The 25190-nt window shown below is 44.2% G+C and overlaps 1 protein-coding gene across 4 annotated transcripts in view; it reads right to left on the bottom strand.

Moving 5' to 3' along the window:
* The window catches only part of UBE2F (ubiquitin conjugating enzyme E2 F (putative)), a 1125427-nt gene that overhangs the window by 128040 nt on the left and 972197 nt on the right, over positions 1 to 25190 (bottom strand). For all 4 annotated transcript variants that reach the window (XM_085645042.1, XM_085645043.1, XM_085645041.1 and 1 more), the window contains one exon: positions 20221 to 20283. In XM_085645042.1, the coding sequence (XP_085501168.1) occupies positions 20221 to 20283 (63 nt within the window). The remainder of the gene's footprint in view (positions 1 to 20220; positions 20284 to 25190) is intronic.

The raw sequence follows: 25190 nt of genomic DNA, 5'->3' as shown, positions 1-25190 counted from the left end.
CTCAAGATCACCAGTGGGAGCTGGGCAAGTTTATTCAGGACTTAAAATCAATGTATGCAACAGCGCAAATACGCTTCTCTGCATCCCTAAGAGTCATGTGGCAAAACAAAATGCACAACTTTAGAAACCCCGAAGATGTGGAAGTCTTTATAAAGCAGATTAAAACAGTAGTTGATGTGAACTGGAGTTTAATCTAGAGCAGGTAGGGTCTCGAATAGGCGAAAGTGTTTCGCCCAAGGAAAAATGTGAAGGTACTCCGGGGGGGTGGGGGGGGGTTAGGGGCATTCATGGAATTTTAAAGACACAATTTTTCACAGGGGTGTTGGGAGCAGATAGGGAAAAACAGAAAAAAATAGTTGTCCAAATGTGTGGCCTGGTGCGATTGAGGACAAAGGGAGTTTGCAGGACTTATGAATATGCTAAACACACTACTTGTAAAATTTAAAGATGGTTAAAATATCTTGAAATGTCAATGGGCTGAGGGTCAGGAAGAGGGGGAAAAAGATATTGGAGTATCTGCGAGTGGTAGATAGCAACATTATTATTTTGCAAGAGACACCTGGTAAATGCGGAATGGGAGGAGGTGATAAAGAAGCTGAAATGGGTGGCGGTCTCAATATGCACTATATCAAAACTGTGGTGTTAAGGGAGTAGCTATACATTCTAAGAAGGCTGCGAAAGCAGTAATATTGTAAGCTTTCTCAGATACTGGGGGGAGATGGGTTGCTGTTAAAGCTAAGATTCAGGGGAAGACATATGTTATTGCTGGGTACTATGGGCCAAATACGGACGACCCCTCACCTTTAAAATCCCTGTATAATCATCTGTTGGACTCTATGGCTCCCATAATCTTGGCAGGAGGTTTCAATCTACTTTTAGACCCTGATAAGGATAGGTGGCCAAGTATAAAATAATTTAGGGCGTCTAACTTGCCTCAAATTAGATAAATACTCAGCTGCTGTAAGCAGGATCTTGGGTTACAAGACGTGTGGAGAGAAAAGGGGATGGGCCACCAAAAAAACACATTTAAGAATAGGAGGCATGGCCATGCGTCAAGGATCGACTACTTCCTGGTAGATGAGGACGAAAGTAGGATGGTCAGAAAGGTGGAACATCTGCCAGCACACTTGTCAGATCACTCTGCGGTCTGTATGGAGTTCAAGGTGGGAACGAGCAGACATACTCCAAGATGGACATTGGACAGAACCTTATTATTAGATCACCAAGTGAGGTTGCAGCTGAAGGCGATAACTAGGGAATATTTCCATATAAACGATGCGAGCTCTGCACCACAAATGGACTGGGATGCATATAAGGCTGTGATAAGGGGGAGGCTAATCAGGATGGCAGCCTTCAAACATAAGATCACCAAGAGTAAAATAGGGTCCTTGGAGGCTAGGCTGGCATATCTGGAAGGACTGGTCAAGAGGCAGAGTCAGGGGCAAGGGGCTCAGGGAGTAAACTTGCTGGAGGAGGAAATGAAGGAGAAAAAGTAGGAGTTATCTTATTTACTGGAGGAGTTAGTTAGAAAGAGGTGGGAGACAAGTAAACTGGCGCACTACGAATATGGAGAGGGTTGCGGCACATTTTTGGCTTGGAAATTAAAAATAGAACAGAGCCAGAACAAAATTCCAGCCGTCAGGGTGGAGGGTCGAGGGGCACCTATGTATGAAGAAGGGGAGGTAGAGAAAGCCTTTGCAGAGTCCTTCCAGACATTATACACAGAGGAGGTACATGTGTCAAAGGAGCAAGTGGAGAGGTACCTAGAAGATATGCATATATCAGCGCTGTCCGAAGAGCAGAGGGAGCGGTTAAATGCAGAAATAACGGAAGAGGTAGCAAGGTCAATAGGAAAGCTGAAAAGGGGGAAAGCAGCTGGCCCAGACACTCTCCCAAATGAGATTTACTTGCCCCTCAAAGAAGCAATCGCCCCCTTTTTGACAAGCCTGTTCAATTTGATTTTCCTTGAGAGCGAAAATATACCAGCATCCTGGGAGGAAGCCACTATCTGCCTGCTACACAAAATAGGGAAAGACCCCGAGCTTTGCAAGTCTTATAGACCTATCTCATTACTGAACACGGACTACAAGATTTTTACTCAGATTTTGGCAGAGAGATTAGGGGAGGTCGTAGGAGACTTAATTCATCTGGATCAGAAGGATTTTATTAGGGGCAGGCAGTTGCACGAATTAACACATGAGCTATTCAGCGCCATTGATATAGCAATGCAGAATGGGCTCCCGCTGGCTATTATAACCTTTGACGCTGCAAAGGCCTTTGATAGCGTTAGGTGATCTTTCCTGTATGAAGTAACAGAGAGGTTCGGTCTAGGTACAGCTTTTTGTTGGTCCTGGAAACAATAAGGACCCTTTTGCCAGGATTTTGGTGAATGGGAGGCTCACTGAAAAGATAATGATAACAAGAGGAACAAGGCAGGCTGTCCCCCCTCCCCCCTTCTTTTTAACATATACATTGAGCCTCTTGCAAATAAACTTAGAGCTAGCCAAGAAATGTTCCCTTTTGTGTTTCAGGGGAGGGAGAAGATGACATGGATGACTTGATGGTCTTCACGACCAATCTGGCGCTCTCTTTACCAATAATATCTGAGATCATGGGAAAATTCGGTGAGGTATCGAGCTATCAGATTAACTGACAGAAAACGGAGGTGATGGAGTGGAACTCCCAGAGTAATAACCCCTTGGTAAAAAATTCAATGAAATATCTAGGAGTCATGGTGTAGAACAATCTTGAAGAGGTATCACACTTGAATTCCGAGAAGGTAGTAGGCGAGACTCAGAAGTTATTAAGATCTTGGACAGGACTTCAGCTCTCCTTCTTAGGTAGGTCAAACATCTTAAAGATGTCAATATTACCAAAGTTTACCTTTCTTTTCGCATCAATACCTCTAGAATTCAAGAAGCCTTGGTTTGATAAATTGCAAAAGGGTGCTGACCAGCTTTATCTGAGACTCTAAGGCCCCTAGAATCGCATGGAAGAAGCTCCATAGGGGGAAACTTCAGGGGGAATCGCTAGCCCGGATTTGTTCCAGTACTGTAAAGCCTTCCAGTTTAAGACAATGAGAATTCTAATGCAGGACTACTGGAAATATCCAAAGTATCTACAAGCCATGACTAAGACAGAGGGGGGTGGGTTTTTGTTTAAATTTGGTCATCTGAAATACTCCAAAAAAATAAAATTAAAGATTCTTCACGCAGCTAGTAAGCTACGGTTTTAAATTAGAAGGGCAGCGCGGATTCCGTACTATAGCAACTATGCTCCTATTTGGGCCTCTCCGGGAACTCCCGAGTGTCTAAAGGATAAACTCTCAACCTCATTGGCAGAAGCAGGGGTACCAAGATGGCATCAGCTACTTGAAGGGCAAACATTAGTAGACTGGGAACAAATATCTCTGTCAAATGGGAACATCTCCAGATTCAAGTTCTATCAATTGACTACCTGGGCAAATTCGCTGCCAGAGGGCGAGGCAGGAAACACATTGAGAGGACATTTTTACAGAATCCTGGGCAAAAGAAGGCGGTGTCGGAGTGGTATTGGCTGTTCGTACTTGCCGGAGAAGAGGAGTTTGTCCTTCCTATGGAAATCTGGAGGACAGACCTTTCATCAGGAGACATACAGAACCTCTGGCAAGTATCAATGTCTATGCTATGGTATGTTGTTAGTGCTGCCCCTCTCAGAAAAAAACATCTGTTTACGACACATAGGGCCTACTGGTTGCCAAAAAAGCTGACAAAGATGAACAGGCAGGCGGTCAAATGTTGTCCTAAGTGCGGGGAGGAAGAAGCAGATCTCCACATGTTTTCCGCTGTCCCAGCCTTCAGGTACTCTGGCATGATGTATGTTTGGTCCTCACAACAACTTTGGGCACAAATCTGGAGGTGAGCATGTCTTTATGTATCTTTGGGGTATTGAATGAGGTGGAGGAGGAGGTAAGGGTCAGCTTGGAAAGGAAACAGAAACATCTGCTATTTATGTTGATACTATTAGTTAGGGGTGAGATATGTATCAAGTGGATAACTCCACTCCCCCTGTCCAAGAGGGAATGGTTGGATTCGATACATAGGGTGCGAAAGCTGGAGAAGAACTAAAGAGGCTTGATTTTTGGGACATATGGGATCTGGCTTTTTAGTTTAGATAAATTTCACGGGTGGTTTAAGAGATTTGATTTGTGTATGATCGGATCCAAAAATGTCCAGTGATTAAGCAATTCTACAACAATTCCCAGATCCATGGAATGGGATTGGAGCCCCCAGCACCCCTCTCAATCTCTTACTCGATTGGATTCCAAGGGTCAGGAAGTATGGGTAATCGGTCAGGGAGCCCCCGATTGTGCCCCTGTAGACCGGGTCAGTGAGATACTCCACCTATATTCGCTACAATGGGACATGGGGTTCATGTCTAGACAGAGTAGGTCAGAAGCAGCGGCAAGTGGTCCTAGAGGTACCTGGCCAAATAAATCACGTCACTCACCCTCAGTGTTGCATCTATTTATGTTCGCAATTAATTCAGCCTACAGTGTGTGTGTCCACCACCAGTGTGTAACAGGATAACGTACATTTCTGTGGATGTTGGGTTCTCCAAGTGCTTATCAGCCCCCCTCCCTATATCATCTTCCTTAGGGCTTCTGACACATTGGGCTTTGCACCCTGACAAAGTGGGGACCTGTCTATTACTCCATCTAGCACGCAGTTGCAGTCCCCAGTCACAATCATCTCCACAGGCTGAAGAAAATAAGTTACTTACCTGTAACTATGGTTATCCAGTATTGGTATCCTTCATAGATTCACATGCTTGAATCATTCACAGTCATCGAGATGGGAGTCCCACGGTAAAATAATCAAGCAGTATTTAAACAATGCCATCATCTATAATGGCCATGAGCCATGTTTTACATAGCCTATCCATGCCGCCAAACAGCTGCTAGCACCCTCTAGAACTCTCCTAGCAGGTGCAGTTTCCCTCAGATTTTCTCAGCATAAGTGAGAAGTGAAAATCTTATTGAACACCAAGCAAACAGCCTCTACGTGGAGGAGGGTGGGTGCATGTGAATCTATGAAAGATACCAATACTGGATAACGATAGTTACAGGTAAGTAACTTATTTTCCTATCCAGTATTGGGGTATCTTTCATAGCTTCACATGCCTGAATCGGAGTAGCAAGCAGTCACATCCAATATCATCTTGTCAGTTGAGGATGGAGGGGGACTTTTAAAACATAGTGAACTCCAAAAATTCGAGGCAACACCAGAGGCACCTTAAAGGCTATACCTGTGGTTACTGCTTTTTTTGTGTGGGGGGGGGGGGGGGGGGGATAAAAAGGGTATGAAGAAAAGAAATCCACAGAACTTAACCATAAGAAAAAACTTAAGTTATTGCTTATACACTCACATTTTTACATACAAAGCATTAGCGAGAGGCAATGGAAAAAAGACAGGAAAACTTGTAATACACTTTACCTAGTAATGTTTCACATCATTAAGAACATGAAAGCATATGAAATTACCATGAGAATGAAAGACTCTTTCTAAAGATTAGAATGAGGCTTACCTTAATGGAAGAGATGCTGAAGCACCGCCTGGCCAACTGCTGCATCTGCATCCTGTGCGGACTCCAGGCATTAGTCCTGTGTGAAGGTGTGAGTGGTCTTCCAGGTTGCAGCACAACAGATCTTTTCCAAAGTCACTCCCGCGAAGAGGGCAGCTGACGTGGCAACTGCTCTGGTGGAGTGAGCCTTTGCTGTCCTTTCCAAAGGTTGGTTAGCTTTGATATGACAGAACTGTCTCACAGCCGATATCCATCGTGCGATAGTGGCATTTGTTATTGCAGTCCCTTCTCTGCCTTGGCCAAAGGCAACAAATAATTGATCAGTCCTTCAAATGCCCTTCGTTCTCTGAAGGCAGAACTTAAGGCAACATTTGACATCCAGGGATTGTAGTGTTTCCTCTGGAGGCGTGGATGGTTGCGGAAAAAAGGACCGGAGTATAACCGGTTCATTGAGGTGGAATTGTGAGAGCACTTTAGGAATAAATATAGGATTAGTCCTTAGAATTATAGCGTCTTCTTTAAATATTAAAAAAGGTTTCCTAATGATTAACGCTTGGATTTAGTTTACCCTTCTGGCTGAGGTGAGGACCAGCAGAAGAGCGACTTTCCATGTTAGGAATTTCAATTCAGCTTTATTAATGGGTTCGAATGGTCTTCATGTGTTGAGCAAGGACCATGTTGAGATGCTATTGCATTGGAGGTGCTCGCACTGGAGGAAAAGTACGGAACAGTCCCTTCCAAAATTGCTTAATCAGGCCTGAGGCACAAAAAGTAGTGGCGCCGGAAGCTCTTCAATAGCGAAAGATGGAAGTAAGATGAACCTTAACTGAGGCGAAAGCTAAGCCAGATTTTGCCAAGGAAAAGAGATATAGCATAATCTGTTGTGGGGATGCTTCAAATGGATGCAGGCCATTTCGTTGGCACCAAAAACAGAATCTTTTTCATTTCATCTTGTATGTTTTATTGGTACTTTCCGCCCTAGATTTCAAGAGGATGTCTTTACAATCCTGCAAAATTTTCATGCTCCTAAATTCCAGGAACTTAGGAGCCACGCATGCAAGTGTAGGGACTCTAGAATCGAATGGCATACCTGTCCGAAGTCCCTGGTCAGAAGAGAGGGGGACATCTGCAGACGAATGGGTCTGGCTTCTGAAAGATGAAATCGTTCCGGGAACCAATGTTGTCTAGGCAACCAGGCGTAATGAGAATTAGGCAACATATCTCCTCCAGCTTCATTTTAGTCAATACTCTAGGAATCAATAGGATGGGGGGTGGGCGTAGACATATGACCCTGACCATTGCATCAAAAGAGCATTGCCCTGAGACCTCAGGACAGGAGGAGGAACCTGCTGGCATAGGACCGGCATTTGGCGTTGAGGTCTGTTGCCAACAGGTCCAGCAATGGCTTGCCTCATAATGCAATTACTCCATCCAGCTGGAATTGGTCGAATCCCCTTTCATGGCAATTGTCTGTAGCTCTGCTGAGAGCATCCGCTAGCGTGTTGTGAAGGCCTGGAACATGCCTGGCCCGAGAGAAATTCCATGCTCTGTTGCCCAGCTCCTTTATTCTTGCGCTATCTGAGAAAATGTGAGAGATTTGGTTCCTCCCAGTTTGTTTATGTAGAACATACTGGTCGTACTGTCTGTACGGACCAGCACGGAGTTGCCTGCTATTCTCGATAGAAAGGCCAGTAAAGAAGGGAAAATAGCCTTCAGCCCCAGGTTGTTGATACAACATTGTTTTAAGAATTGGACCATTTGCCTTGGATTTGCAGATCCTGTAAATGGCCTCCCCACCCTTCCAAGGAGGCATCCGTTCTCAGTATGTAGTCTGGTATTTCTTTTAAGAAAGTGAGGTCCTTGGAAAGATTTGGATTGTGATACCACCGACGCACTGCAGTTTTCATTGCCGGGTTTAATAGAATGGTGTCTTCGAAGGATCCCGATGTTTGTAGCTACGGTTTCTGAGACACTTCCTGCAGAGGTCTAATTTTGAGCCTGGCTAAGGGTACTAGGTCAGTTGCTGATGAAAACATCCATAGGAGCAACTTGCACCTTCTCAATGAAATGCACTTTCTTCTTGAGAAGGTCATAGCAAGCTGCTGTAGACGTGCCTGTCGCTCGTCCAATAGGAAGGCCTTGCATTGGATGGTGTTATTTGACTGGGAAGAAAAGAATACTTTTTGATGTTCACTGTCAGCCCTAGTCTGTTGAATAGCTGGAGACAAGCATTCGTGGTTCTGGCCACTTGATCTGCTGTTGGTGCCTTCAGTAGCCAATCGTCCAAGTAGGGGAATACTTGGTGACCTTGAGAATGTAGGGTCGCGGCCACTGGTGCAAAGTATTTTGTAAATATTCTGGGTGCGGACTTGAGGTTGAAAGGAAGAACCTTGAATTGGTATTGGGTACCAGCTACCATAAACCTGAGGAATTTTTGGTGTTTCTGATGGATGGGGAAGTATGTGTCTTCTAGATCAAGTGAAGTCGTAAAGTCTCCTTTGTTGAGGCGACGCAGGATCTCAGCTACGGTTACCATCCTGAACGTTTGTTTTTTCATGTACCTGTTGAGGTTCCTGAGTTCCAGTATTGGTCTCACTTCCCGTAATTTCTTTGCAGAGGTGGAACTTCCTCCATGGCACCTTTTGAGAGCATGATCTTTACTTCCTTGTGCAATAAGTGAGGATGAGAGGGAGAGGTTCCCTTGGGTGGAGTAGTTGGAGGTTTGCTTGTGAACTCCAGAGTATGATCAAAGGCAATTAGATCCAACACCCACTGGTCTGATGTTATGCTCTCCCATTGCTGGTAAAAATTGCAAATCTTCGCATCCACGGGAAATATAGGGGGGTGGGGGGAGGAGGGGTGGAAGCTTGCAGGTGCCTTACAGGTGCCTTAACTGGAGAAACCAGCTGTCGCAGATTAGCGGTAGGTGGAGGGTTGACTAGTCTGCTTGTATTGAGCCTGATAGGGCTGGTATTGCTGTTGCCTCTGAAAACCTCTCCTGTATGCCCGAAACCCGCATTCTTTTGCTCCCCTGAAGGGCATTTTTCTATTTTGGAAGGTGGTAAACAATTTTGCTGTGTCAGTGTTTGTTTTTATGGAGAGCAGCGCATCATCAATATGCTTGCCCAATAAAAAAATCTCCATTGAATGCCATGTCCAAGATTTTTGTCTGAACTTCCGGCCTGAAAGTAGTGGCCTTCAACCACCTCTGGAGCCTCAACACTGCTGCGTTTGCCAGCTGTCAGAAACCTGTGTCAGCTATAGCCATAGCACAGTCAATGGTCTCTGATGCCGCTCTTTCACCCTCTACAAGGATCTTGCTTGGCTCTTGTTTCCAGTCTTGAGGGATGAGGTCCAATAAGGCTGCCATATCCGACCACATCTGTAGGTCGTAACGGCTGATAATAGCCAAAGCTTTGGCTGCCCGAATAGTAACAGCAGCCATGGTTGAAAAAAGCTTACCCATGATGTCGAATTTGCATCCCTCCTTGTCCAGAGGAGTCGAGATTGGAGTAGCCGGATTTGTTAATCTCCTCTGCGCCACCTGCGAAATGACGGAATCTGGCTTAGTGTGACCTGTCAGGCAAGAAGGTGCATCTTCAGTGGCCCTCTACTTCTCGTCTATTCGAGGGAGCAATGGTGTTATTGCGGCCGGTGATTTTTTTTCTTTACTCCCTCTGCCAGATATAATCTATTATAGGGATCGTACGAATAGATTTCCTAGCTTCCTCCGTAAATCATACAGAAAGCAATCTGTAGGATTAACAGCCATGGTTAGATGGAATCTGCTGGACGCTCTCTCCATCAAGTTGAGGAACCCTCCACCCGATGTCTTCTGGAGGGGAGTCCGCTGGGTGACGTGCTGGAGGAGAGAGTGCAGGGACGATATAGTCATCCCAAGGATTCGCCAGTGGATGTGGTTCTGGGATCTCTCCTTCCCTCTTGTTCTCTGAATAGGGGTTTTCCTCATCAGGAGCCTGTGTTGGAGGGCGTGGTACCATAGGTGTTGCTGGTCCGGATAAGGCTAGCGTTGTTGGGAGCTGTGGCGGTGGCTCACTCTAGACATCCTGGGGAGGAAATCTCTGCCTATAGTCCGCAAACATGGCTTGAAGGTCGTGGATTAAAGACTGTAGTAAATGCGCCATTTCCCTAAGAATGGTTCAGGTGGATAGCCTTTAGGTTGAAAATGGCAGGGAGGAACCAGATCTGGCTAGTGATACTGCTGTTGCTCGTCCTCATAATTGCCCTCCTCGTCCTGGCATTTCACATGCAACTCAGATGGGTTATGTGCCACCCCATATTCCCCAAAGTCATCCTCCTCCTCATCTTCTGACTGTTGGAATTCTAAAAAGTGCATGGGAGGCAACGGGGAGATATTTGCGAAAGATGAAATATCCGGGTGGAGAAAGGTCTTCGTTACCCTAGTAATATTGACCTTCGTCGACTTTTTTTGACGGTACCAATAACCCTGAAGAGGGAATATTCGCAGACGGTGCCGTCGTCGCTGTTACCGACGACGAGGTCATCGTCGACAGTGTCATCGGTTGGCTCGTCGCCGACAGGGTCGCCGGCGGGGCACTCGTCGCCGGCGCCTTCATTGACGAAGTCTACGTTGACGTTCTTGTTGACAGTATGGGTCGTCGTCGTCCCTACCGTCGGAGCAGAAGATGTGACTGTGGTACTTATCGTTGTCGACAGTCCAGGAGTTGTCTTCGATGGTGATATTTTGTCTTTTTTTCTTGTAGAGTCCGTAGAGGAGGCTCTAGGACATTCCTTTTCCCTTCTCACAGGAGAGGTGGGGACGGATGTTGTAGGCTCTGAGGAGACTTTATGATGTTTCTCCTTTCTATAGCCTTTGCTCTCCTGGGAGGGTTTGAGGTGTTTCCTTCCTTGACCAGGGGTATCCTCTTGAGACCTGGATCTTTTGAGCAGTCTGGATGAGCCATCATGGTCTTCGTCAGAAGTCTTCTGTTGCTTGGGTGGATTGGAGCCACAAAAGCAGCCTCCTCTCCATCCCGCAGAGTTTTAGAAGAAAAGGTCAGACAGATCTTGCATTGTCTTACCTCATGAGAAGGATGGGGGCGGTAAGTACAGTCTTTATGTGGATCATCCACATGGACTCTCTTCCTGTGACCGGTCTTACATGGGCGGAAGAGGCCTTTCCTATTTGTCATGTTGAAAAGATCAACCCTCAAGAAAATTCCAGAAAGAAACTGAGTAGAACTCAGGGAGACTCCCTTCAAACACGACGTGCGGTGAAAATCTGAGGGAAACTGCCTCTGCTAGGAGAGTTGTAGAGGGTGCTAGGAGCGGATTGGCTGGATTCAACATTTAGTCCTTTTTAAAAATGGACATAGAGAGGCTATGTAAAACATGGCTAAGGGCCTTTATAGCCTGATGCATTGTTTAAATACTGCTTGATTATGTTACCATGGGACTCCCATCTCGACAAAAAGGGAATGATTCAGGCATGTGAATCTATGAAAGATACCCCAATACTGCATAAATCCCTGTACCACTGCCAGCACCTCTCCGAAAAAATGGCCCACCGTCTATATTAGATGCATTAACATTTACCAGGCAGAGTTTGAGGGCGTCAAGAGTGCCAAGCAGCATAACATACCTCTCCTCTGGATCTGTACACACCCGCAGTTTTTGGAAAGGGACCCCAGGGCCACCCATACAAGGGTCCCCAATGTAAAACCAGAATAAGAGGCGGCATAAACATGCCCTCTCTACTTTTGTTGCAGCCTGGTAATCCAGTCACTCAATAAATGTGTTTCCTGGAGAAAAGCATTAGATATCTTTTGGACCTGGCCCTTTTTGCAGGGTAATCCTAAAACTTTTTGCCTTCCTCCTGTATTTTTTCTGACCTGTTTTTGTTGCCTTTTAATGACTACCACTGCTAGATTTTTATATAATCCTGTTTAGAGTCTCTTTTGTGGTGTATTTATTGTGTCACTGGTGTGTGTGTTGCACAAACGCGTTATACATTGCCTTTGGGGTAAGCCTGACTGCTCTGCCAAGCTACCAAGGGGGTGAGCAGCAGTTATCTTGCCTTTGTAACTCCCTGACTATAGTGGTTGCTTCTGTTGGGCTTAGATACTTACCCTAGCCAACCAGAAACCCCATTTCTAACAATATCCGATAGCGTTTTAGGTAACTGTGTATTCTATGGCGCTTCTCAAGCCTGTTCAGTCCTCGGAAGTTACACATGAGGAACTTATACTTACTACCCATACCCTGCATGACCATGTACACCGAGGTTCAAGGCCCTCCTACAGGGCCATTGCGTCACTGAAAGCACACTGATTATCACATGTTTCATGAGCAACAAGAGCACTTTCCCTTAAAAGAACATTAAAAGCTATCAACATTTGGACATTCATTGTCTTTTCAAGTCCCAGCCAGTCAAACAAGGGCCTGTGTTCTTCACCACTGCTCCTGTCAACCTCACCACCTCCAGGGGCCCCCTCAAATACGGTCAGCGCCCCTGCTCATCAGGGCAGTCACTTAACAGCACTGTGTCCAGAACAGCAGCACCATTCAGCCATGGTTTGTGTGGGGTCCACTGCCCCTCACTCATGAGTCCAGCCCAGGCCCCGTCCAACTTCCACTCCAGAGTTCCTCTCTTGCGCAGCAGTGATTGCCGCAGTCAATGAGGACCCTTGCACAGGCAGGCACCACCTTCCACCCCTACAACTTTGGTAGCAGCTGAGATTTAGTCTCAGGCCTCACGACCGGCATACATACAGCCCTAGGGGCACCGGCAGTCCCCAGAACAGCTATCTGCTGCGCCAACACCAACTTCCATGCTGTTTTAGGACCGCCGGGCAGCCAGGCCGCTACACCATCTGTTCAAGACCACCTTCACCAGGTCCCAGCTGTCGCAGAGTCCTGTTGTGTGTGTCAGTGAACGGATTAATTAAAATTGAAGGCTGCTCAGCATCCCGATCTGTGCGGGCTTGGCAAAGCACTGCCTCCAGACCCTACAACTCAACCAGCAGCTGAGATTTCGCTTCAGGCCTCACAGCTGGCGTCACCCCCACCCCAGGGGCCCCAATTGCCCCACAGATGTCTTTCTGCTGCGCAGCACCAACCACTGTGCTGTTTCAGGGCAGAACTTGAATGTTGGCAGCTTTCAGGGTGTGTGTGATTCTATTCTATTTACCTTTCCCCAGCAGTGGCCATACCTCGAGTCATGTTTCTACGCGAGACCTTAGGTACCCAATCAAATTAACAGGAATGTTTTCTAAAGTATCAGATGTGAGGTTATGAGGTTCGCTGTCGTCTGGAGGTGGTCTACGACTGCCAGGGGCCTGCCCGCCCTCAATAGCAAATTGTCTAGGGAGGGGGAAGACAAACACCCAACCTCGGAAGGTGTGCTGTCACCACCGCCATCACTTGCAAGAACATAAAAGGGGCATTTGTAAGGCCAAAAGGGAGCACTGCAAACAGAGCCCTTGGCGCACTGCGAACTGAAACTAATGCCTGTGTCACCTGCAGGACAGGAATTTAGAATTAATCGTCCTGCAGGTCCAACACGGCCATCTAAACACCAGGTTGCAGAACATGTCTAATCCTGACCCTACAGGGTGTGCATTGAAAAGGACACCCTAAAAATGGTTTTGAGGTTGTGGTCGCTGGGAAAGATGGGGGACTGAGCTGCATGTTGTTGCTGATGTCTTGAACATTGTTTTTGAGAGCAATGGCCTCTTCCATGAAATGGTGAGAAGGTTGCTGTGCTGCCAGCAGGGTCAACCACTGGCGATATTGAAATCTCCTGGCATATCCTCGAACAGAGACAACATTTTTGGGAAAATCGCCTCATTGGGGCAAACAGCCCAAGGGATCGTGCTGTGGAACTACTTTCTTTAAAGAGTTACTGGGCAGAGACTGCTTCCTCACTGAAGTGAGAGCCATCAAATGGTATGTCCATTAAGGAAGCCTGAACATCCACTGAGAAGCTCAAACCTCATCCAAGCATGGCGTTTAAGCACCACACATGCCCAGTGCCTGACCTAAACAACCGGATGTCTCCAGGCCAGATCTAATCATTTTTGCTACACCCCAGCTTTTCTGTATAGTTTGGTCTTAATACACCCAAATGTCTACTGGCACTGCAGGAAGGATTTCACCCAAAAATATTCCTTAAAACTTGACCTTTAGCAACCTAAAAGGCAGCTGGTGTTGATAGAACATAGAGCAACGCAGGCAGAAGAGAACTTGCGCTTACCAAAAGCCTCCATGTGTTTCGATTCATGGCCAGGAGGGGGGTGTAGGAACGGCGTTAGGATTCAGCCAACTGTTTGACTCCTGTATCACCAAACTCTCAGGCGTCAGGTGCTGAAAGAGGAAGTCAGATTCGCCCGGAGCCAGTCTGTGGCAACAAGCTACTGGTCTATTGACAGGGGGCCCAGAACATAGCTATGCCCAAGTACCAAAGGGATGACTTGTTGAATGTCACAAGAAGTTGATGATGTGTCTGGCCAGACTGAAAAACTTAAGTCAGGACATTAGCTTTTACTTCAATGGTAAGGAGCTGCAGGTCAAAGGCCGTTGTATGACCATGGAAAAAGAAGCACTACTCTGTGGAAGAGCCAGAAGGAGGGACAAGGACAGAGTCTGGGGAGGTGTCTAGATCACAGGAATCCTACAATTCTGCATACAAATTGTCCCCATACTGTGGGATTAATTTGTCACATCATCATAGGCTTTTGTCAAAATTGACCCCAAAAAGCTGGTGTAAAGTACGAGCTTTGTCGTGTGGTAAAGTCAGTTTCTCTAATTCAGAAGGGTTGGCTATGAGCTGCGCTCCAATGGAATCGTAACGTGGGCACGGTCGACATTAGGCTGGCATGGAGTCGGAAACCAGTAGAGATGACTGATCCTATTCTGATGCTGTTGGCACTAGCCCTGATGTTTCGGGAACCAGTGCAAAGGTCGGCAACAAAGCCGGTGTGGAACCCAAGGTGGCTCTGAGAGTTACATACATCGCCACGGGTAGAGCCGCTAAAAGGACACCCAATTGGAGGCTTCTGTGGATCCTTAGGGCCCGAAGTTGCACGATAGACCCAGAAATTGTCCTTGTTGTCCTGTATGTTCTTTTGGTTCATCTGGACACAGTCATCACAAGTCCTTGAGTCGTGTTCCAACTCTAGGCAGCACAAACGTACCTCGTGGGAGTCTGTCACAGTCATTTCTTTGCGACAGTCCCTACAAAGTTTAAACTTAGTCGTTTTGAGAAGTGACATATTTGCTTTGCACCCGGTGGAAAAGAGAATTTGGGAAAAATAATTCAATAGGCAAGAGGAGCAGATCTGGATCCGTGTCTGAAGGTGCAGAAAGAAAGAATGAACGGACATAAGCGCTCCTTGGTGCTGCTTATATGAGGCCCCGTTCATTACTTCCAGAGTGGAATCGTGTTGGTGCAAGGCTGTGCAATGGCACCTACTGACTGACAGGAGTACTGCTATTGAGTTTCTGGACCTAGCCTGACCTGCTAGGGAGTATTTAAAAACAAAACAAAAAAAAAAGTGAGGAATCTGCAGTTAGAAGCATCAATCAGAAATGTGTGTACTGCAGATCCCATCCTATCTCCTAGGTCCAAAGTGAGCATTTTGAGCCTGTCCCTAGGGACAAGAAAGTAACACGGATAGCATCTTTCCAGCTTCTTCGATTCCGGTACACTCTCTAAGACACTCTTGAACAAGAGAATGCGGTCTTCCTGAATCAAGATTGCAGAATATTCTTCTGAAAGTCGTTTGGGGAAGGTCAGGTGGAGGAGGTGAGAGGCAGGTCATAACCCTTCAGCACAAACTTGAAGACCCATCTGTTTCATTTGATGGATCTCTAGCCAGGAAGGAAAGGTCATCTTGCCTCTGACCAGACATGCATGAGCCTGAGAGGGCAAACTAAAGCAGCTTGGTAGCCGCTGCAGCAGGGGAGGAAGAATTGGTTGAAGCGGATTCAGCCAGTGCCGCGCCTCAAAATAACTGTTGGCTGCTGTGGTACAGCATGAGAGGGCTGGTGCTGCCTGTAAGCTAGCCTACCTGGAACACACCCTACATTTTCTGTATAGGTAGGGAAATAGTATAGCTGGCATCAACAGCCCTAAATATTGTGCAAAGACTCAGTTCCTACTGCCAAATCAACAATTTTTCCAAACGAACGGGTGCTTTCCATGTCCACTAAGAAAGCTTAGACCTCTCCAAAAAAACAGGTTGAATGCATCCATGTGCACCTCCTGAGCATGAGACTGGTGCCAATAGCTTTAGCGATATAGTAGCCAGTCCATCTTTGAATACATACTTGGCTACATCCTGGCCATCATGCATCATCTGGACTAAAGAGTTCCTGAGTTCCTCAGGGATAGCCAGCAAGTTTGGCATGCCTCTTAGTGCATGGGTGCACCTCCCCCACTGAGTTAATTGATCTGAGGGCCAGAGTGAGGTTAAAAACATTCCAGGCATCAATTATTAATGATTCCCGATCAGAAAATGTCAGAAAAGAATTTGGATTAATCTTGCTTGTTGAGACATGAATAATCAATCTCTCTGGTGTAAGGTGCTTGGTGATGAACTCCAGGTCACCAGGAGCCAGTCTATGTCATCTTGCCACAGGCCGACTGACTGCATGAACATGGCTTAGATGATTGTAGCCAGAAGAGCATCCCTTAAGTGGGAGTATGAGCTCAGAGGAAGCTAGCTTTGGTTGAAAAATCTCAGCCAATATGTTTGGTTTTGTCTCTATAGTGGGCCGTTGAAACTCATGTGCCTCAGCAGCACTCCTAACTAACACTTTAAATAAAGCAGTTTCTTCTGTTGGCTGAGGGAGCTACTCTAGCTATGTTTCAAGAGATGTGTCTAGCCTACTGATATTTTGTAAGTCATCATTACAAGATGAGAGGGAGACACTGGTCACTCTTCCCCATGAGTGTCCTGAGTGATATAGGATGCTTCCTGTAAAGGGCAGGAATCAGAGACAAAAATACTCTGAATCTGTTTCTGGTACAGACATAAAGGCAGATGAATTGGATCCTGGTTGAATGACTAATGATTGTGCTTTTGTATTTTATAGCCTGACTTATGCCTGAATTGAGCAGCTATTGGTTGAGTGGTCAGTGATCAACATTGGGACCTGGTCGTTGAGTAACACAGGTGGAGTCTGTGCGGACACTGGCACGGAAGGAACCGAAATAACCTTGATGACAAAGTGGAAGTCTATTCCAGGGTCCGAACGGGTCCCCTTAGGGGCAAAACGAATCAAAAGGCACATCAGGGGAGTGGAATTGCACCTAAGAACTGCTATATGGCGTCTTTTAAGGGTGCCATTTGCTGAAGAGTAGATGACAGCACGGAGAATTCACGGCGTGCTGGGACAAATTGCAGGATTCGTTTGGATTCAAGGGACATCAAGGAAACTAGATCTTTGACTCTGGATTTTGAGTGGCAGGATAAGGTTGAGCCCCACTTGGTTTGCTTTTGCATGTGTTTAGACTTCCACTTGGATTCGAAAAGACTGACGGGAAAGTGGACAATTAATGGGAACAGCAATGTGACAGAGCCCGCAACTTGAAGCGGGAATGAGTTCTATGTTTAGACAGAGACCTCTTTCTTCGGTAATTTAGAGTTTCACCCTCCGGTTCAGAGTAGCCTTTGGGTGCATAAGGGCACATTTATGACTAGATTACAAGCATCATAAGCATTCCTCATGTGGGCCCATGACCAACTCCTGCTTCCTGCATTCTTGTTACGCTTTGAATGCCGTCGTTTTTTGGGGACATCATTTCCTACCATAACTGGAAAGTAATCTGCAGTCTTCGCAAGAAAGACGAAATTGGCACCAGAGTTCCAGATCCACCTTGAATGGCACAGAAACATAGGAACTGATGACAGTATACAGGAGTTGTGCTTATATGCATCTCTGCTCTGTCATCTGAATGGCAGAACGGAGTCACTGGTAGCAAACAAGGTGCCACTTACTTTAACGCGGGTGCATTGCTCAAGAATTCTCCTGAACCACTCCTAATTGGAGATAAACTAAAGGTGAGGAGTCTGTAGTTAGAAGTAAACATCAAGATGCTGAGGAAGGAGGAACCAAATAGGTTCACGGTCAGGAAGAGACCTTTGATGAAAGTTTGACTTTAAGGTTCACCTGCCTCGTTACCCTATTGGAGCTCTAAACAATACTAAAGAAATGCAAACATAGTGAACAAATTGGTTGGGATGTACGAGTATGATGAATAGAAGTTTAAAAATGAATGCACACAAAGAGGATATTAACAGGATACTTGTGCGATCTGGAGAAAAGCAAACTAGCCCAGTGAGGCATTGGTGTGATGGCTGAAACATGTTGACCGAGGGATACAAAGGATACTAATTTCCTTATTGCATCTCCACCTGTTTTTAACACAATCAGGATGCCCTTTGAAAATAAAATTAACCCTCAGGACACCCTGGACTATTTTAAATCTAATATCACACCTAATAACCAAAACGCTCCCTTGGCTACCAAGGTCGAGTCTGTCCAGATGCACGAGGACTATGATGAAGCATGCCACTTGGAATCCTAGTGGGTGAGAGTCCTTTTAATACCATAGGGTGAGCCCCTTGGGCTGGCACAGAGAGATAGGCTAAGCCTGGTAGGGGTTCCCTCTTGTTTTTGCATGGTTAGATGTTCGGGAAGGTAAGCGAACCCTGCTTCTTGGAAAATAGTAGAAGTAAACATTAGCAAAAGCAGTCAATCGCAGTCACAAAGAAGGGTTCTGTCCCTCAACCGGTGCTACCAGACTCTCTGCTACCACCCACCCATCTCAGAACATCTTTGCAGCCCTACTAAAATCAAAGTAGGTTTATTGAACAACTGTCTTTACATTGAGAAGTTCCTTTGGCCTTCATTTATAGGCCCTGGTCCAATTTCTGAAAATTATTATGCGGTTGGGCAGTACTGTAGGAATCTTCCAGGGACAACAAATGTTATGTTATAACAATTTGTACAGCACACAGCTACTTTAACAGTGTTCTGGCGCTCAAGGCTTAAAGCACCAACTTAAAACCTTTTCAGAATATGTGAAAAGTCAGGTTTTAAGTTTCATTTTGAAAGCAGGGATATCACTGGTTAGGCGAAGGTTTATTCCAGTTGAAGGATCCTAGATAAGAAAAGGATCTGCCACCCATTCTAAGTCGATGGATCTGGGGGACTCTTGCCAGGTAAGCAGAGGAAAAGCGCAGAATGTGAGCTGGAATGTATTAATAAATCCTCTCTCTGAATGCACGGCCTTATGCACTAGTACTATGGCCTTAAATTGCATGCTCTTTTACGGGAAGCCAGTGTAGGGCTTTCAGATGAACTGACATATGGGATCTAGGGAGAAGACTGAGTAAAAGTCTGGCGACAGAGTTCTGCACCACCTGAAGTCTACTAAGGAGATTATCAGGGAGTCTGAGGTAGAGGGCGTTCCCATAGTCCAGTCACATGATAATCAGGGCATGGATGACAGTTTTCTGGCTGATTCAGATAGGAATCTTTTCAGCATGCGAAGACTGCTGAAAGAGGAACAGGCCAACACTTGAATCTCAGGTTGGAAGGAGAGGGTACCATCAAATTTGATACCTAGGTTTCTAACAGAGCTTTGGGGAGGACCAAGATGCGGCGCATCCTTAGGCCAGCAAGATTTCAAGATGTTGGGTGGAGTGGCTCCAAAGATCATGCTCTCCGTCTTATCAGAGTTGCGTTTCAGTTGGTGCCAAGCCAACCACTGAAACACCTTAGCAAGACATTGTGAGATGAGCTCCCCATCTAGTTCCTCTCCCTTGCCACAGAAGAGAGGCGTTGTTAATGTACGAGATTACTTTTCGCCCATTGACTCTACCAATATTGCTAGAGCCGTCCGGTAAATATTGAACAAAGTGGGGCTTAGGACTGATCCTTGTGGAACACCCACCGTCAAAGTTCTAACTTGCGATGAGAATGGGGCAGCTACAGTTCTTGACTTCGATTGCTTAGAAAAGAGGTAAGACATTTAAGGGCAGTGCGTTTGATCCCTATTGCCTGAAGGCATTCAAGTAGATGAGGAACCGTGTCAAAGGTCGCTATTAAGTCCAACATGATCAGGATTGCCTTGCATCCCTTATCAACGGTGCTCCTAACATGCTCTACTACTTCCAGAAGCATGGTCTCAGTGCTAAAGTAAGGCCAGATGCCTGATTGACCAGGATGTAATCGTTTCTTTTACCTCCAAGTATTGAGACAGTTGACAATTAAAGGCATTCTCCAAGATTTTGGATAGGCAGGTAGGAGGGAGATGGGTCTATAACTTGCTGGTTATTTCGGATCAGCCGAAGTTTTTTTTTTTTTTTTTTTTTTTTTTTAACAGTGGGAGCACTTCTGCTCTTTTCCAGTGTTCAGGGACCATTCCAGTTGCCAACTAGGTATTTAGAATATTATTTATTATTGGATTAATGGTTTGGGCAGCAGGTTGGTAGGATAAGGATCTGCTGTGGACCCAGACTTCAGGCTCTTCATTTCCATTAGTGATATCTTGAGGGACAATGGGTCAAAACAAGCCAGAATAGAATTTCTAATGAAAAAATATGATTGCACATGCATTTACAGACACACACCAATCATTAACTAGAACAGGAATGGAAAACTCACCTTATCTCGTAAGTGGTGTTCTGCAGCTTCAATGTTCAAAGGGTCATCAAAATTCAAAAGATCCTGGAAAAAAAAATAAACATGGATACTCAACACCTTAGAAAGGAAATGGCCTCAGGTTGAAAATGAAAAAGCAAGCTATTTACCGTTACACTGTAGTTAGAGTATTGATATCTTTCATAGATTTGCATGCTTGAATCTTCCCAGTCGTCAAGGTGGGAGTGCCATGGGAATTGTATAAGCAGTACATAGAAATACATTGCACAGCACAGCTTATACAAGTGACATCGTTACCCAATTTACATAATTTTAATCAGAACCAGCCTTCAACCAATCAGGAAGCAGCTACTGAGGCCACCATACCTCAGATTTCTCAGCATAACCATAAAGCTGATAAGAATGAGACATAAAAGGGACAAGCTCCTACTGGGGAGGGGGAGAGGGAGAAGATCATATGTGACTATGAAATATATCAATGCTGGAGAACTACAGTGCCCAGGTAAATAACGTTTTTTCTCCATTATTGAATCTTGCACAGATGCACACACATTTCATATATATATGTCCAAAGTCAACACAATGAATAGATCAAGTTTAATACATCCTAATGAAGAGCAGAGAGAGGAAGACAAACAAGAACAAGAATGAAACATGGATTACCACCTACAATGCCTACCACAGCAGGGTGAGAGACTGCTTAAATAGGCATTGGTACCTGGTAAGGAGAGATCTCATATTGAGAGAATTGGTTTCTCAAAGACCTTTAGTGACGTTTAGAAGAGTGCGGTCAATGAGATATGATTTGGTCAACAGTAGCCCTGAGTTAAGAGGAGCAGAAGGGTGGTTGAGGGCTGGCACAGGATTCTGTAAATGCACGAAATGCAAAGCCTGTACAATAGGACAGAACATGAAACAAATTACATTTTCCCTATTAAAAAGCTCATGGTTTATTCAAACACACCTAACCTGCAGAAGTGAGTTTGTAGTTTATATGCTTCAGTGCTAATGTCATAAAATGTATGTGAGCAGTACTATCCACATGGCGCATATACGAATTCTACATCATATGAGGGCCGCCCCAAATAAAGATAAAAGCTACCCGGTAGCGAGACATGTAAATGAGGTACATAATCGGAACATTCATGACTTAGGGGCATATGTATCAACATCACCATTTGCGATTCTCAAATAGCGATTTTTAAAGAATCGCTATTTGAGAATTGCAAAACGGGATGTATTAAAAAAATTGCAAACTTTTAGCGATTTCTTAAAATTCCTTAATTGTGATTAGCAAATTGCGAAATCGCAATTAAGGAATACCTGCCCATTCATTCCTATGGGCCAGGAGACCCATAGGAATGAATGGGAAGTAATTCTCAAATAGCGAATCGCAATTTGCTAATCGCAATTTGAGAATAATTTCAAAGGTGCAAGGGTGTCATGATGACACCCTGATGCACCCCTGAAATGAGCGTGTGTGTGCATATGGCGCACATACATGCCCTAAGGGCATGTATGAGCGGCACGTGGCACTTTGTAAAATTAAAAAAAGTGAATTTTGAAAGGATATCGCAAATTACCACCAACTGGAAGTTGGTGGTAATTTGCGATTTCTTAAGGATAATTCGCACAACTTGGGTGCTTTTTACATATCATTTAAGAAAATCGCAATTTGCGATTTCTTAAATGCTTATGCAAAATTAAGAAATCGCTAAATTAGCAATTCCTTAATTTTGCGATGGGATTTGGCTCATACATCCCGATTACCGATTGTTTAATCGCAAACGCTGTTATTTTGCGAATCGCAGCGTTTGCGATTAAAAAATCGTTTGATACATATGCCCCTTACTCTATTATGTGGTTGACCAGGTACCCAAGAGCAGAAGTGGGGGTAATAGGGAGCGCAAATTACGTAAGCTTCAAATCGAGATACATCATACTCTTCAATACCAAAACCCCGTTTGGGCTTAATTCTGATGAAGACCTTTCCGTGCACTTAGGAGTCTGGATGAGGTATAAGATTGGCTTCCCAGTCTTTTAAATGTTTTTAATAAGCCTTGGAACAAGAGGCCACAAAGCAAATTATGACATTCAGTTGTTAAGATCAGAAAGGAATCGAATGAGGATAGATGGCACAAGTTGTTCTTAACGCATTATGTAATGCATTTGCTTAGAGAACACAGTGGTTGAGTAGCGAGCCACAGTGAGGAAACTATGGTGGCAATATTTAAAGAATTAAGTAGCAAATGGAGAATTAATACCAAGGCTAACTTTCAGCGAAAGATGAACTGTTAATGAAATTAGGCACTAGCTTATACATGGTGATTAAGTGCACCTCTATTCAACGCTGGATAGTTACCAGGAATTATGCCATAAGGAAAATATATGTATAATGCACTTGCATTTTATTTCAACCATGAATGTAATATTCACTCAAATAGAATCAAATGAATTTGTATGATTGAGTAATCACTTGCACTATGAACTTTTGATTGTTAATGAATGGAATTTTGTGCTAAAAAGCAAAATTAATTATTCGTAATATTAGAACAATCTATGGGGGTTAAGAGTGAATTAAAGCATCACCAGATATACTATGTGTTATGATGTAAAGCAAAGTCTTTCTTCAGTGGTAATGGTGGATGCGACCCATGTGACAGGAAGTATCCGATGGCTTTTAAATAATGGTTGTGAAACAAACGCTTGATGTGTGATCAAGGCAGTAATGCCCAAACGCTTTACAGCAGAATAAATCCAAGCGCTAATCCAGGCAAGTGGTGTGGTTTCTTACCTGGTGAGGATTACCGATTCGTACGAGTAATTGGAACTGGCATGATTAAATTTTTTTTTATTATGCTCAACTCATTGAAAGACCGATTGCCCTACTGCTGCATCATTGTTCACTGTGGTATCTAGGCAATAATGACGCCTGAACATATATATGCCTGTTAATCACGTAGCAGCTCTGCAGAAATAGATTTATATGTATGAATATATATATATATATACATATAATCACATATATATGTGTATCAATATGTGTATGTATACGGGTGTGCCTACTGTTTACTTCCCACCACCTCTTAATACATATTCAGTCTTCGCGATAACTACATGCTATTCAGATAAAAACATGTGCATCTGTTAAAGATTCAAAATTAGAGAAAGAACAAGTTATTTACCTGCCCACTGTATATATATATTCACTTACAATACAAAAGGTTACAGGGATGTTGAAGTTAGGCTTTGATTTCACTCGTACAAAATCATGAAAATTCAGCAGTTATAGTTACCTGAGCTAACTATAACTTACGCCCCTGCAATGTACTGTTTATGACCTCACATATGAAGCAGCTTTATCTGCGATGATCAGCATCAGGTCCAAGCTGTCTGGATCGGTACCCATTTGAACGGTAAGCTGTAACCCTTACAAGAATATTCAATTTCTGCCGTCTAGTGGCAGTCTCCTCACGGTGAGATTATTGTTTACCCACTGTGTTAGCTGGCCATGTATGTTTGTCTCTTTTTTTAAATCGCTTGCCCTTTGATTACGTAGTACGCATATCTTTTTTGCCTATTAGTTGTCCCTTCGTATTTTGGCGATTATCTCATTGGGTCATGTATTGTAACACCCCAATTTGAATCCATCGACTGTGTAACAAATATATCCCGTATATTACACATGAGTCGTCCAATAGCTGTGAGTGTGTAACTCACACTTAAGCGATTAGCTCTTTGGGTTTAGTAAAGCATCAGTACCATGTGAATATATCCACTCTGTGTAGGAAATATATACTGTATATTATACAGAAGACATAATTAGGATACTACGTCCCTTAAGTGACAGGTCTATTTATGATTAAACATTTTGCTGAGGACTCTTCAATGGCGATCTATTTGAATTAGTCCCATTCTAATTCACTAATCACAGGAACATTGCCCATAAGAGATTTGAGAACTATGCTCAGATTATGGATGACAATTTCTATGATTCTTTGTTTATTTCTAGAACCATGAATACGTTGTGGCACCTAGCAGATTAGCAGCTCGTCCACTCAATCAGGATTATTTATCGTGAGGTATTTTTTCTAGTACCTCTAGTATTACATTATTATTTTGAATGTTTTCCATGTGGTCAACTATAATGTCCCTCTCCCTTTCTATTTTTCACAATTATGGTGCGTTTTATAGGACTTTGTGTCATCGAGCAGCATTTCAATCTCCTCATCGTCCTAGCCATCTTTGCTATAAGGTATTACCTTTAACTGTTATTTATCATGCACTTAGATCAGATGTACCTTTTAAAGGCAGACAGTTAATTATAGATGTGTATAAATAGATCTCCCCTCATTCTTATCCCCTCCACCCCCTTTTTTTCATTATCTGGTTGCAGTGTGTAATAAAATCTTTATATATTACCCCTGGCTTGTGGGTCCTTCAATACTGCGGTGCATCCCTCTTCTTCTTGCGAAACTGGTAAGCCTCTCAGCATGAATATGGTCTACATTGCCGCCGGTCTGCAATGTTTCTCAACATTTTTAGGATACATAATCTTTATTTATTTAGCCTATATGAATACTGTTTTTATTGTAACAGAAATTTTCTAACCTGGATATGCTGGCTGTGTGTGAGTCTGACTCATTAATTATTCCCCAGCTTCATCATCATCTTGAAATACTTACCATTTGGTAAGAAATCCAGACGTGGGCTCAGTATAGACACACATGCTTTGTAATCAAGTATAGGTCCACCTGTACCTTAGAAAACCATGGGCTGCACTTTGAGAATAATAGGGTGTTTTTCAGATATGCTTTTTAGATACATTTCCTTTCCCATTTTTAACCTCTAAACCCATTTTGGTTAAATATCCTCTTGAGATTTTTCAATCTGTCATTCTGTCATTAAAGGTGTATTATATATATATATATATTCACTTAAAAAACCATAGGTTTCGCACATGTTATAGTTAG

Source organism: Triturus cristatus, chromosome 3_1 (genome assembly GCF_964204655.1).
Source record: "Triturus cristatus chromosome 3_1, aTriCri1.1, whole genome shotgun sequence".
Classification (NCBI taxonomy): Eukaryota; Metazoa; Chordata; class Amphibia; order Caudata; family Salamandridae; genus Triturus; species Triturus cristatus.
The sequence above is the reverse complement of the archived record's forward strand: the minus strand, read 5'-3'. Positions and strand labels throughout refer to the sequence as shown.